The 12,067-nt window shown below is 40.5% G+C and overlaps 1 protein-coding gene across 1 annotated transcript in view; it reads right to left on the bottom strand.

Annotated features, from left to right (window-relative positions):
• Positions 1 to 12,067, bottom strand: part of LOC139711840 (monocarboxylate transporter 14-like) — a 51,190-nt gene that overhangs the window by 6,397 nt on the left and 32,726 nt on the right. The window contains exons 3-4 of the mRNA XM_071623690.1: positions 10,384 to 10,934; positions 7,849 to 8,074 (exon numbers count right to left, since the gene is read on the bottom strand). Of these exons, the coding sequence (XP_071479791.1) occupies positions 7,849 to 8,074; positions 10,384 to 10,934 (777 nt within the window). The remainder of the gene's footprint in view (positions 1 to 7,848; positions 8,075 to 10,383; positions 10,935 to 12,067) is intronic.

Below are 12,067 nucleotides of genomic sequence, written 5' to 3'. Positions count from 1 at the left end.
ACAGTGCCCTGGGGTGCTCCACTAAGTACAGGGGACCAGTCAGATGATTTTCCATTCACAATTACTCGTTGGAATCTTTTTGTGAGGAAGGATGAAATCCAGGCTTTTGTATTTGAACGTATGCCATAATGATCTAGCTTGGTTAGCAGCCGCTGATGGGGCATCACATCAAAGGCCTTGGCAAAATCAAGAATGGCTAAATCCGTTGTCAATTTATTGTCGAAATTTTTGGCCAGGTCATGGTTAGTAACAATCAGTTGTGTTTCGCAAGATCTCGCTTTGCGAAATGCATGTTGGTGGTCTGAGAGGATATCATGCTCTGACAGATGCCTCATTATGTTACTATCGATGATATGTTCCAGCAGCTTACAGGAGGTACAAGTTAGGGACACTGGTCTATAGTTAGCTGGGTCAGTAGCATGCCCTTTTTTGTAGATTGGTGTGATGTTTGCTCTCCTCCAATCTAATGGTAGATCCCCGGTGTCTAGTGAGAGCTGGAAGATATGTTGTAGAACGCTCGCTATTTCATCAGCTGCCATCTTGAGGGCCTGGTTTGGAATATTATCTGGACCGATAGCCTTGTTGACATCGATGTTATGAAGTAGTTTCTTAACTCCTTCCTCTGTGATTACAATAGGTGGCATCTCAGGGACAGGGTCACCTTTCATTGATGGCATAGGTGTTGTCTCGTCGTCTTCCCTTGTGAAGACACTGTCAAATTGGGCTGCAAGAGCTTTTGCTTTATCTAGATCATCTGTTAAAAGTTTTCCATTTACTTTGAGCGGTTGTATCCCCGTGTTTTCCTTTCTCCTAGATTTTACATAACGCCAGAAGGATTTTACATTATCCGAATCCATGATGGAAGCAACATAATTTCTGTGGGCACGTCTTATCAACCTGTCTGTCTCCTTCCGAGTATGATTTACAAAAAATTCCCAGTCCTTCCGATTTCCTGATCGTTTTGCACGGATGTAATGTTTCTCCTTTTTCTTACACAAGCGTTTGAGTTTACTTGTGAACCAGGGTGGGCGCATATAACCTTTGACTGACTTGGTGGGTACTAACTCTTCAACAATGTTGCAAAGGTTGTTTCGAAACCAAGACCAATTTTCCTCAACACTTTTACTTTCAGGGTCGTGCTGAAGTAATTTGATCGGAGCTTAGAGGCGCTCTCCTTAAACTCTTCCTCTGAGACATCTTTCCATAAGTAGATTTTACGTGGTGGTATAGGGGCGACTTTGATCTTTGTTGAAACTGAGGCTCTGATGATACAGTGGTCGCTAATTCCAGGACAGGATTCCACATTAGACATTAGCGAAGGCTGGGTAGTTAAAAGCAGATCGAGCGTGTTTTTAACTCCACTAACATCCTGACGGGTGGGGAAATTTACCATCTGGGTGAGATGATTCTCTTGCGCAAAATTTATAATTTTTTCATGGAGAGTGTTTTGGGGTTCCACTGGGTCTTCAGACCAATCAAGGCCGGGAATATTAAAGTCTCCTCCTAAGATTACATGGATAGACTTTTTACTCTTGTAAATGTCAGTGAGTACATCTCCTAACGTCTCAATAGTTGTGGCCTTTTCATTTGGTGGTCGATAAAAAGATCCAAACAGAATAGTATGATCTGCTTGCTTTGAAAGTGAGGCCTGACACCAAACTGCTTCAATGCCATCCTGCCCAAGATCTTTCCTTTCAAAACAAGGTATGTCTTTTTTAACAGCTATGAGGACTCCACCTCCCATGGAATTTCTGTCTTTCCTAAAAACATTGAAGGAACTAGGAAATATTTCTGCTGAATTTATGCTTGGGTCCAGCCAGGTTTCAGTGCCTATTACTACATCTGGCTTTTCTTGGTCCAGTAACGATTCAACAACAGCAACTTTTCCTTTAATACTTCTGAAGTTAACAATTATGACCTTGACGTCTCTGTTCCTATTTCTTGGTCTCATTTTCCCATCTGAGTTTGTCTTCTTCAAATCATTTTGTTTTCTGGAATTCTTTGTCTCAAATAAATCTTTTTTAACTTCCTGCGGGGTTCCAACAGTACAAGTAGATTGGTTTGATGAGCCTGTTAACGGAGTGCTAGTAATAGTCACACCTCTGCATCTTGATTTATGTGTGAACTTGTTCTTTCCTTTTACGACTGTCCATGATCCCAAACAGTTTGATATCTTAATCGGAGAAACATTTTGAAGATTCACTTTATGCCATTTACACCCAGTTTTCTTGAGTTTAATTGGAGTGATCTTAGGCTTGAGAGTCGGACTCTTTCCACAAAAGTTAACCTTTGTGAAGTTAGAACCTTTAGATCTACTGGAGTGAGGTACATCCTTGAATGCATGTAGGCTGCCTTCATTATGCTCTTCAACAGGTCCATTTATGGAAGACAAAAGTTCAAAAGAATTACTCGTAGACAAACAAGCACTGGCATTTGACAAGTTCATATCATCGCATACTGGGCATATCCAAATAAGGCTTGGGTGGTTGACGTGCAATTGCATAGTATCATCAGATATTCCAGAACAGTTTTCATGAAACCATGATTCACAGCTTGAACATTGTATAGATCTACAGTCGTTTTTAACAGCGTAGCCGCAGAGGCCACAAGGGAATTTCGGTTTACGGCCACGGCTCTTCTTCATACTTGTTGTACAACTATTTCTAGGATTAATCCTTCGGGTGTCTGTTCGGGTGTCTGTTCCTGAGGCTGGGACAGCATTTGAGTTTGACTGACTTACAGCTGGGTCTGGGTTCAAATCTATATCACCAGCTAACAAATTAATCAGGATGAAAAGTGGCAATCTTCCGCGTGGCAATCCTAAGAAAGGTGTTGAATTTTGTCTTAATTTCCCCAGGGGATTGGTTTTGGTTGCACACGAGAATGAAATCAAATAAGCTTCATCAGTACAAAATCTAGAAATGTTTGTTGTTTCTTCTAACATAAACGAAGGTGTTTCTTTACACGATTTGGGGTTGAAAGTAGCATCAAGAAATGGCAAGATCCTACCGTATGGGCTCTCCTTCTGCAGTTCCCGTTGAACATGTTGTTTGAAACGAATTCCAGTGATCAGGAATGCAATACAAACCAAGGCATACAAGCTGAGGGTAGTTTCGGCTGGTCTACGTTTCCGATTTCGGGTATGCATGCTGCTAGTACAAGCTTGTAGAAACATGGCGGACATCCGGGTTCTTAAATGACACTCATCCAAGGCAAATTTGGGTGTAATACACTTAAATCACGCGTGAAAATAATAACAAAATAACATCAACAACTTCACAGAAATTATCATCAAATTAAGAAAACGTTTAAAAATCCAGGCGGTCGCTGAGTTGATATCGAGTACAGTCAAAACCGCTGGCGTCTTCGGTCATGTTCCGTACGTACAAGTATCCCACGTTGCAAGCGTGCCATGTACTGTACATTGGCTATTGCACAAAACGCTACTCTTTCCAATGAGTTCAAAAATGGCGCGAAGAATATAACAGCTAAAAACACTGATTAGGTGGTCAAAATTCACTCCAAATGGTACCAAATATGTCACACAGTTTCAGGATACAATTTCTTAATATCGTTTTATTTCAAAAATAAAATTTAATAAAAATTTCAGCCTAAAACTTAGTTAAAATCGGGAGCTCCGAAAAGATGCGACCACTCGCCACCACACGCACATTGGTCATTCGGATTTTGTGATTCGGATTTTGTGACTCATATCACGGTGTACTCTCTATTGGCTTTCATCTTTATGCAGGTTGATCTGCTTGACTTAAATTGCACCTCACATTCGTTCCTTTGCTTGTATCATGTTTTCTCTAGATAAATTGTTTTTATGTAGGTACACCATATTCGAATGATTCAATCAGAAATGCGTAGGTAACGGAACGATGGTCAATATAGTTCTGGAGGGAAGGACAGATGGATCGTCAATACATGTAGGCCTATGTCCCAGTGGACATTGTAATTCCAGCTGTTACTTCTTTTTATGAGTGTGTGTTAACCGGTAGCGTGGGGATACCATGATGGGGGTGGGAAGGCTGGCTCGGCTCGGATTATGTATTCGAGAATTCCCGTGATGAATTGTGTGTAGCTTTATCACTGATCTCTATGTGAGCACACACAGAGCCGAAGAACCTCGACTGGAGTCGGTCGTAAGGGTGGGATTTCACGGAGAACGCGAACGATTTGCGAAGGACGCGAATGACAAAATCCAACATTCGGAAAAGTTTTTCTCCGAATGCGTTCCGACAATGAAGCCGAAAACTATTCTTGCGCAATTTGTGCGAATTTCCACGACGTATGTGCGAATGTCGTGTGTATCATTGCTAAAGTACAGCATGTTACCTACACGAAGAACACGCGACGGAAATGCGAACAACGCAAAATTTTCAATAATCATGGGATAAAATGTACCTAAGGAGAGGTGGAAGCTGTCTTTTTCTCTCATTTTTCTATCGAGTGCTTGCCTACATTTTTTTTTTCCTAGGACCTATCTCTACTAGTAAAGCATTTGATTTTTTTTTTGCAGTTCCTCCAACACATAATCTCTATAGTTCAAATGAAATTTTGCATACTTTAGATTAATATTAAGTGTATTCTGCGATTTTTTTTTTTGTATATCAAACATTTCTTTCTCTTTGCTAGTCTTTAATTTCTTTTGTTACTGTAGTTGTTAATGATTGTTTGATGTTTAGATATATGGTACGATTTTTATTTGTAGAAAACGTATAGGTCATACATCCCCAAACGTGCGCCAAACGTTCGCGAGAATGTCCCAAAAGGTACGCGAACAGTTTGCGATTACGTCGTAAAATGATCGGAAAAACTTCGCAGATTTCGCGTAACATACGCGAGACATTCTCCAAAGTTTCGGAGTCTGTTTGGGGTTTCACGAACATTTTGCGAACATCGCGCGTGTCTTGCGAAGGTCTTGCGCATATGACGAGGCTTTAAAGACACTTTCGAGAACAATTCACGAGCAAATCACGACCAAATGTGCGGAAAAGGTTCGCAAAAATTTTTAAACTTTTTTGAAATTATCGCCGAAGTAAAAACGACATTCGCAAACAATTGACGACGCTTCCGAACCCTCACGTTCGTTTGGCGATCTTTTGCAGACTAAAATACGAATGCTGGATTTTGCCATTCGCGACCTTCGCAAATCGTTCGCGTGCTCCGTGAAATCCCACCCTTACCGATCAGCGTAGCACATTATTCGCTGAGCGGTGCTAACCGTTGTTTTCGAATGTACCCCGGTGGGTAGCGAATGAATCGGGTGACACTCGGGTCATCAATGCATCCCCATGCTACCAGGTCATAGGTATCTCTTTTGCAAACGTCACGAATGCATGCATGTATTTTGTGTGGTTGAAAGATAATTTGTCTCTCAACACTGCGTATGAAATCTATACAGTAATACACCTCATAGGTTGTTGTTGTCGTTGTTGTTGTTGTTTTCAAGGAAATGAAAAAAAAAACTGAGCACATGTCATTTGAGAATACACTCCCCTTTGCAGCGAAAATAACGGTTGGATTTAAAAATAATAATAAATTCACTTGATATCTCTAGACTTAGTATAGTATTGTTTCCCTCTCCATCATCAAGAAGTCTCCATAGTTTTATGATTCTGAGAAAAAGTCTGAATTACTGATTACTTCTACAATATTTGTACAAGCTTCTGAAAAGAATCTCATGTTCAGGTTTGCAAATGGGTTCTAAGAACTTCAAGAAACTTTAAGAATCTAGTACAGTTCATATACATGTAAGGGTTATCATCAACACCACGAAAGTCATAATGGTTATTTGTTTAATCCCGCAATGTGCAGATCCTCGCGGTAAGTACAGAAACCTCATCCACGGGAACATTTTTTTTTTCAGTATTTCCGTAGACATCCTGAAATTGAGGAAGTCGGTAACCGAACCATGGTTCACAGATTACCATCGACAGTTTGATTGCATGCAGCAATTGTTGATTGTCTCAATCGGTCAGAGGAATGCTGATGCAATTATCATGTATCCGCAAAGTACACTGAACAAAAAACAAAAAACAAAAAAAAAATGGCTGCTGCAGCATGGATCGCAAATTGCACGGCTCAAACGAATGGCGTGTTGCTAGATACAACACGTATGACGGGTGGGAACAGAAAAATCAATTCAAACCCCGAACAGGAATCCGTGCCAGTATTGTCGCTTTTCTTCACACGCCTTATCCCAACATGCCTGTGATTTCCTCTCGATGCACTTCAAACGAAGTGCGCGTCTCTTGACTTTGTCGAGCAGAATGACGCCTGGTGTTATTCTTTCTCTTTATCAGAAAGTTTGCCAGATAACCTCCACGTTATCAGTTTTAAACAATGCTCCGACGGTGACCGTAACTTGTATTATTCTAGCTCAGGTAACTGAAGGCCATCATCCTTTCCTTCGTACAATCGAATGCTGGGGCTACTTACTTACTTAAGAACCTTAGTACAGCTGCAGTAATCAAGTTTCAAATAAATCACAGGACACAGTATGTTCCTAAAGGCGTTGAAACTAATCCCAATAGCAAATATATCGTATGATTATATTAAATATTGCTTAGTTGCAAGTATATCACACTTATATAGACCTACATCCCCATGACCTGAGCAGTAATTCACTGGATATAGATTAATGATGACGCATAAAAATTAATGTCAATTGATTTCTGTGGCTACAACGGGTAATGTACTCATTCTTTTTTTCTTTCTTTGTTTTGTTTTTGACATGATTCGTCTGCCATTAGACCATTAACAGGAAATTCGTTTTGGCGGGAAGACAATATTTTGGTTCCGGAAGTAAATCAACCGACGCCAGTTCAACTGGAGGTCTAAATGCTAGCACATTAAACGTGCAGGATTTATAAAGTGCGTCAAGCATCGTTGGAATCATTCTCTGAATCACTCCAAACAGTTTCATTGTTTATGAACTTCTTAGCTGGCAGATTTTGTTTAAAACTATATGGTCATAACTTTCCGACTAACTCTGTATAACACATACGACAGGCTCAATGGAGGGGATGTGAGTAAACGTGCAATGCAAGATGAAGAAACTTACCAGAATTGTCTATCACAAACAAACAAACAAACAAACAAACAAACAAACAAAAATAATAAAATAAACGAATAAAGGTCTTTCCTAGATCACTTAAATCACGCATTCTATACGTAGGAAAGCCAATTATAAGCCTCATGAATGCTAATTTTCGTATAGAATATTATGTACGCTTATCATTTGTGTGTTTTTCAGTTTACCAAATTATTATATCCAGTTGCATACAGATTTTCTGTCCACCAGTGCACTTGTGTCTTTATGGATATCGGTTTGGTTTCTGGCATTGTTTGCTGTTTGTTTGTTTTCCACTGAGAACAAATCTTTTGACAAAAAAACAAACAACAACAGCAACAACAACAAAAACAACCCTGAAGTTACTGTGAATCTACATAAGGAATGAGTGACCTACAGTTTACCAATCTAAATTTGCCCCAAAGTTGCAGACCCCTGCATAGATTTATCAAAGTGTATATCAATCTAATTAGGTACAAGTCGTGACCATCGATCTCTATAGGACGTATCTGGATATCTCATTGGACCATTCATGCTGTACAAACATGTGAAGCCGCCGCGCCGCCATCTTACCAGGCACACTCTATGGGGATTTGGTCGCATTTTCAAACAAAGACTGTTATCAAGATCACGAGATGTTGTGAGCCCCGTCCACAATGTATCGGCGATGTGAGTGGTAAGATTGCGGCATGGTGGCTTCAAAGCGATTGGACTATGAGATATCCAGATACATCCTGTAGAGATCAGTGGTCGTGACCGTTGGTTACCTAGAATGATGCCCATTCCACCGCCGAAATTCCGGATGAACATGACGCCGATGGTGAAGGCACTTGTGACGAGACCCTGGATTCCCAAGATGGTTACGTTGCTGAGTGGGAGCCTGTCGCCAACCGCGGCCAGTAGGATCTTGGCGGCCAGTTCCGCGGCCGCGCAAGTGGTCAGCACGTAGGCACCTTGCCGTTGCGAGAACCCCAGGTCTGAAAGATGGCTGACCTTGTGGAAGAGAGAACGGGCACGGGGGTCAGAAAACGCGGGAACTTACCCAGTGACAGGGAGATAGAGAGAGCGTGTTACGTTCCCCCGTACACGGTCTGGGACGCAATGCATCGGCATATAGCATGACCTGCTCTGTAAGTAGAGAGTACACGACAAGAAAGCTACGCCTTAGTTTGCTGATGACGGAGCAGAAGACGTACATGGACAACAACTACAAATCATGACCGAGAAGTATAGTTCACACTTCACTGCAAGTTCCTTCGATGCATTAGGAAATGACCGGACGGATTGCTCTCTTTTGAGGACACAGAATAAAAATGTATATTTTTCTAATTGTGTAAATCGTATTATGATAGTATGCTGTCCACAATGCAATAAAAACGACTGTTTATCTGCTTGCAGCAAGTGAATCAGCCGATCTCCAAATCTGCATTTGAGAAGAATTTGCTAAATCCCCGAGTATTTTTGTCTTATATATTTTTCACATTTTGGTCATCCGTTGTTGTACCCGTGCTCCTCAATCTTAATCTCTACACTCGGTTTTAATACTATCTACTCTCAACAAGCTTGCTTTTAAGTAGGTTCCATCATATTTCTTTCGCATTTATTCTCAGATTCAAACTTTTATAGATTGACCACCATGTTCTACATGTATATGCTATTGTACCTCTTAGCTGGATATCATATATCACTTTAAATTGTTATAGTTGATGTGTTTTTCACTTAGAAATATGAAAATAAATTGAAATTGAAATTAGCACTCACAACAGCGTATCAGCACTTTTTAAATATAGTATTCGTCGATAATTTTGATGGTAAAGCTATTAAACACTGCGGGAAAAAAAATCATGTCAAACTGATTCACTCTAAAGCTCTTCCATTCGACGATATAAGGGGTACGCAGAATTACAAAAATTATTTCATGATGAGGCTCATCTTCTCCTGCACGCAAAAAAAGAATACACTTAAATTTATGAAACCATAACAGCAATTCGACTCTTGCGCACATTATTTGATTGCTTTGTCTCCTCTTCTCGATCACAATAGCAATATCTACCATATCATGCATATATGACCCATGCACCATCTATTCTGATAAACCATTCTGATAAAGCTCCTTGACCTTCTCCACTGACTAAGGAGTGACCTTTTATCTTTTCAATTTATTTCTATACATCAGAACAGATAAACATCATTATTGGAATTGCACCTACAGTAGAAATATTAGGCCGGAAATTACATTTTTAGCTATATTTTGATGACATTTGACACTGACTTTTGACCTTTCAGTCCCGTCATTTCAGTCAACTTGATTTGAATTTCTGTCCTTATTACAAGAATATATTAAAGGACAAGTTCACCTTCATAAACATAAGGATTGAGAAAATGCAACAATATTAGTAGAACACATCAGTGAAAGTTTGAGGAAAATTGGACAATCGATGCAAAAGTTATGAATTTTTTTAATTTTTGTGTTGGAACCGCTGGATGAGGAGACTACTACAGCTTGTGAGTCATATGCGTACAACAGTATAAAGAAAATATAAAAGAAAATTCAACATATTTTCACTTTTTTCGCATAATAAAAGAGCAATTGACTTGCCTCTTTCTAAAGGCAGGGGGAATAATATTACCCATAACATTTATCGGTAACGAGTCAGGGGAATGTGTACTTTTTTCAAAAGATGGAATTTTGTGAAATTCTCTTTATATTTTCCTTATATTGTTGTACGCATGTGACATCTAAGTTATTCATACACTGCAGTAGTCTTCTCATCCAGCGGGTACTGCACAAAAACTTCAAAAATTCATAACTTTTGAACGGATTGTCTGATTTTCCTCAAACTTTCAATGATGTGTTCTACTAATATTGCTACATTCTCTCAATCCTTATGTTTATGAAGGTGAACTTGTCCTTTAATCTATCAGCAATGCCATGTCCATGCAAATGATTTTCAATCTATTTCTACTCTGTCCGCCAACTTCTATCATCACTCGAAATTCTTCATTAAATAGAATTATTGACAGAGTGTGTCATTTTTAGCCAAAGAACTGCGAGTCTTTTCAGTGTGACTTTCAGGGATTTTGCCCAAATATGTTTCAGCGCATCTATACCTCTCATGTTACACAATACGACCACGTATCAAGAAAATCCATTGAGCCTTTACCCCCTTGATTGCCAATAACTAGATTAAGAAAGGACGGACGATCAACCCTAAAATAGAATGCCTCCCGTACCCTTTGGGGCGGAGGCGTAGAATTAGTATTAGGCATTATTGATATGTTAGGACGACACGTAAACTTACTAAATTCACCCAATAAAAGCTCCACGAAAATGTGGAAATGAAGATGGAAACGATGAAGAGCCAGCATTTCCAATTGCCCAAAATCGTCAGCCACTTCTTGAAATCCGACTTCGCTGGTTCCTCGGGCAAATCTTCGAGGAGAAAAAGGACCTCCTTTTCTTTAGTGTCTAATTTCTCGCACTTGTAGTGTGCGGTCTTTTCGTGAGTCACTCCGTCACGCAGTGCGGTTTTCTCTGTCATCTCCGGGCAATCATCCTCCTCTTCGGATGACTCCGATCGCCATGCCCTCTTGTCATCCACGGGAGCATCTTCCGGGTGGACCTTCTTGAGGCCCCGCTTGGACTTGCTGCCAGTCTCGGCGTCGCTGCCGTCGCCTTTGCCTTCGGCCTTGGCGTGTGCGCAGAGCTCGGAGGCGGTCTCCTCGGGAGATTTGCAGAGGAGTGCGAAAGGCATCCCCAATATGAGAACGATGCTTCCACTGACTCGGAGCGCGCCTCGCCATGTTATGCCACGGATTATCCGCTCCATCATAGTGCTGAAGACCAGCATCCCTGCAAGGAGATGAGATGGTTAGAAAAAACTTTTGAGTGGAGAATTAAAATGATGTTAGACTTTTTTCACAGGCGTCATCAAAGTTGTAAAACACCCCACCCCACCCCCTTTTTAAATCTTTTTCTTTCTTTTTCGGCCGCAATAACCGTGATGGTCAATTACAGCCATTAATCACTTGTAGTGTCAAGTGCTCATCATTGCTATGGGAAAAGTGCAAGGGTGAATCTTATGAAACTTCCTCTCTTTGGACGCATTAGGAAAGATCAAGCTGTCGCACCGGATGAGCTCGATAAGATGGGCCTGTGAGTGAACCCTAACTTGTCACAATGTGCTTAATGAATTCTACCGATAACAACTATTTCCTGCGCACTCTACAGGGAAATAATATTGTCCTAAGATCGCGGGGGACATGCGATAAAAGTGACTGACCTTCTTTTGAAGTGACATATGCTGAAAAGACAATGGCAAGGAAATCAATGCCAAATTTGACTCATGATCCATTGGTCCCTTCTGCAACTCACCAAATCAAATTGCCATTATTTCAGTGGCCAATGTAGTCAAAAGCTGAGGTTGATTCAATTAGTTAGCTCAGTGATTCCAAATAAGCCTATAAAAAGGTGAGTCGAACAACGGTGGAAAATTTTTAATGGTTGAAACCAGAAATCTAGGGCCCAGGATATAGGGAAGTGCAGCATCGGAAAGGCTAAGGGCAAGGACGAATGTTTGTGCAAAATATCATGAGGGAGACCTCCCAAAACGACAAATTCGGAAAAAATCCCCCAAACAAACGAAATTTCTGGCAGTAAGTATTGTCTTTAAATGTTTTGTTTGCTGAATAATTTGAAATGTTTCTCTTTCTGACAGACACTGGAAAATAAATGAAAAGCTGCGAAGCGTTCTGCAGGCAATAATACAACATACCAGGAAAGGACTTGACATATCGTCAGCTGAGAACCAGAAGGGCTTTGACCTATCACCAGTATTATGCTAATGCAAATAATTAGAGATTCCTTTTTAACTTGTCAGCCAATATCCATCACGGGACATTCCTAGCTGAAGTAATGGGGTCATCCCACGAGCCCGACATCAAAGAGACATACGGCCCACTAGCAAGACATGAGAAAAAAAGGTC

Source organism: Diadema antillarum, unplaced genomic scaffold, assembly GCF_040938485.1.
Source record: "Diadema antillarum isolate AM-2024a unplaced genomic scaffold, OU_Dant_1.0 seq00001711_RagTag, whole genome shotgun sequence".
NCBI lineage: Eukaryota > Metazoa > Echinodermata > Echinoidea > Diadematoida > Diadematidae > Diadema > Diadema antillarum.
The sequence above is the reverse complement of the archived record's forward strand: the minus strand, read 5'-3'. Positions and strand labels throughout refer to the sequence as shown.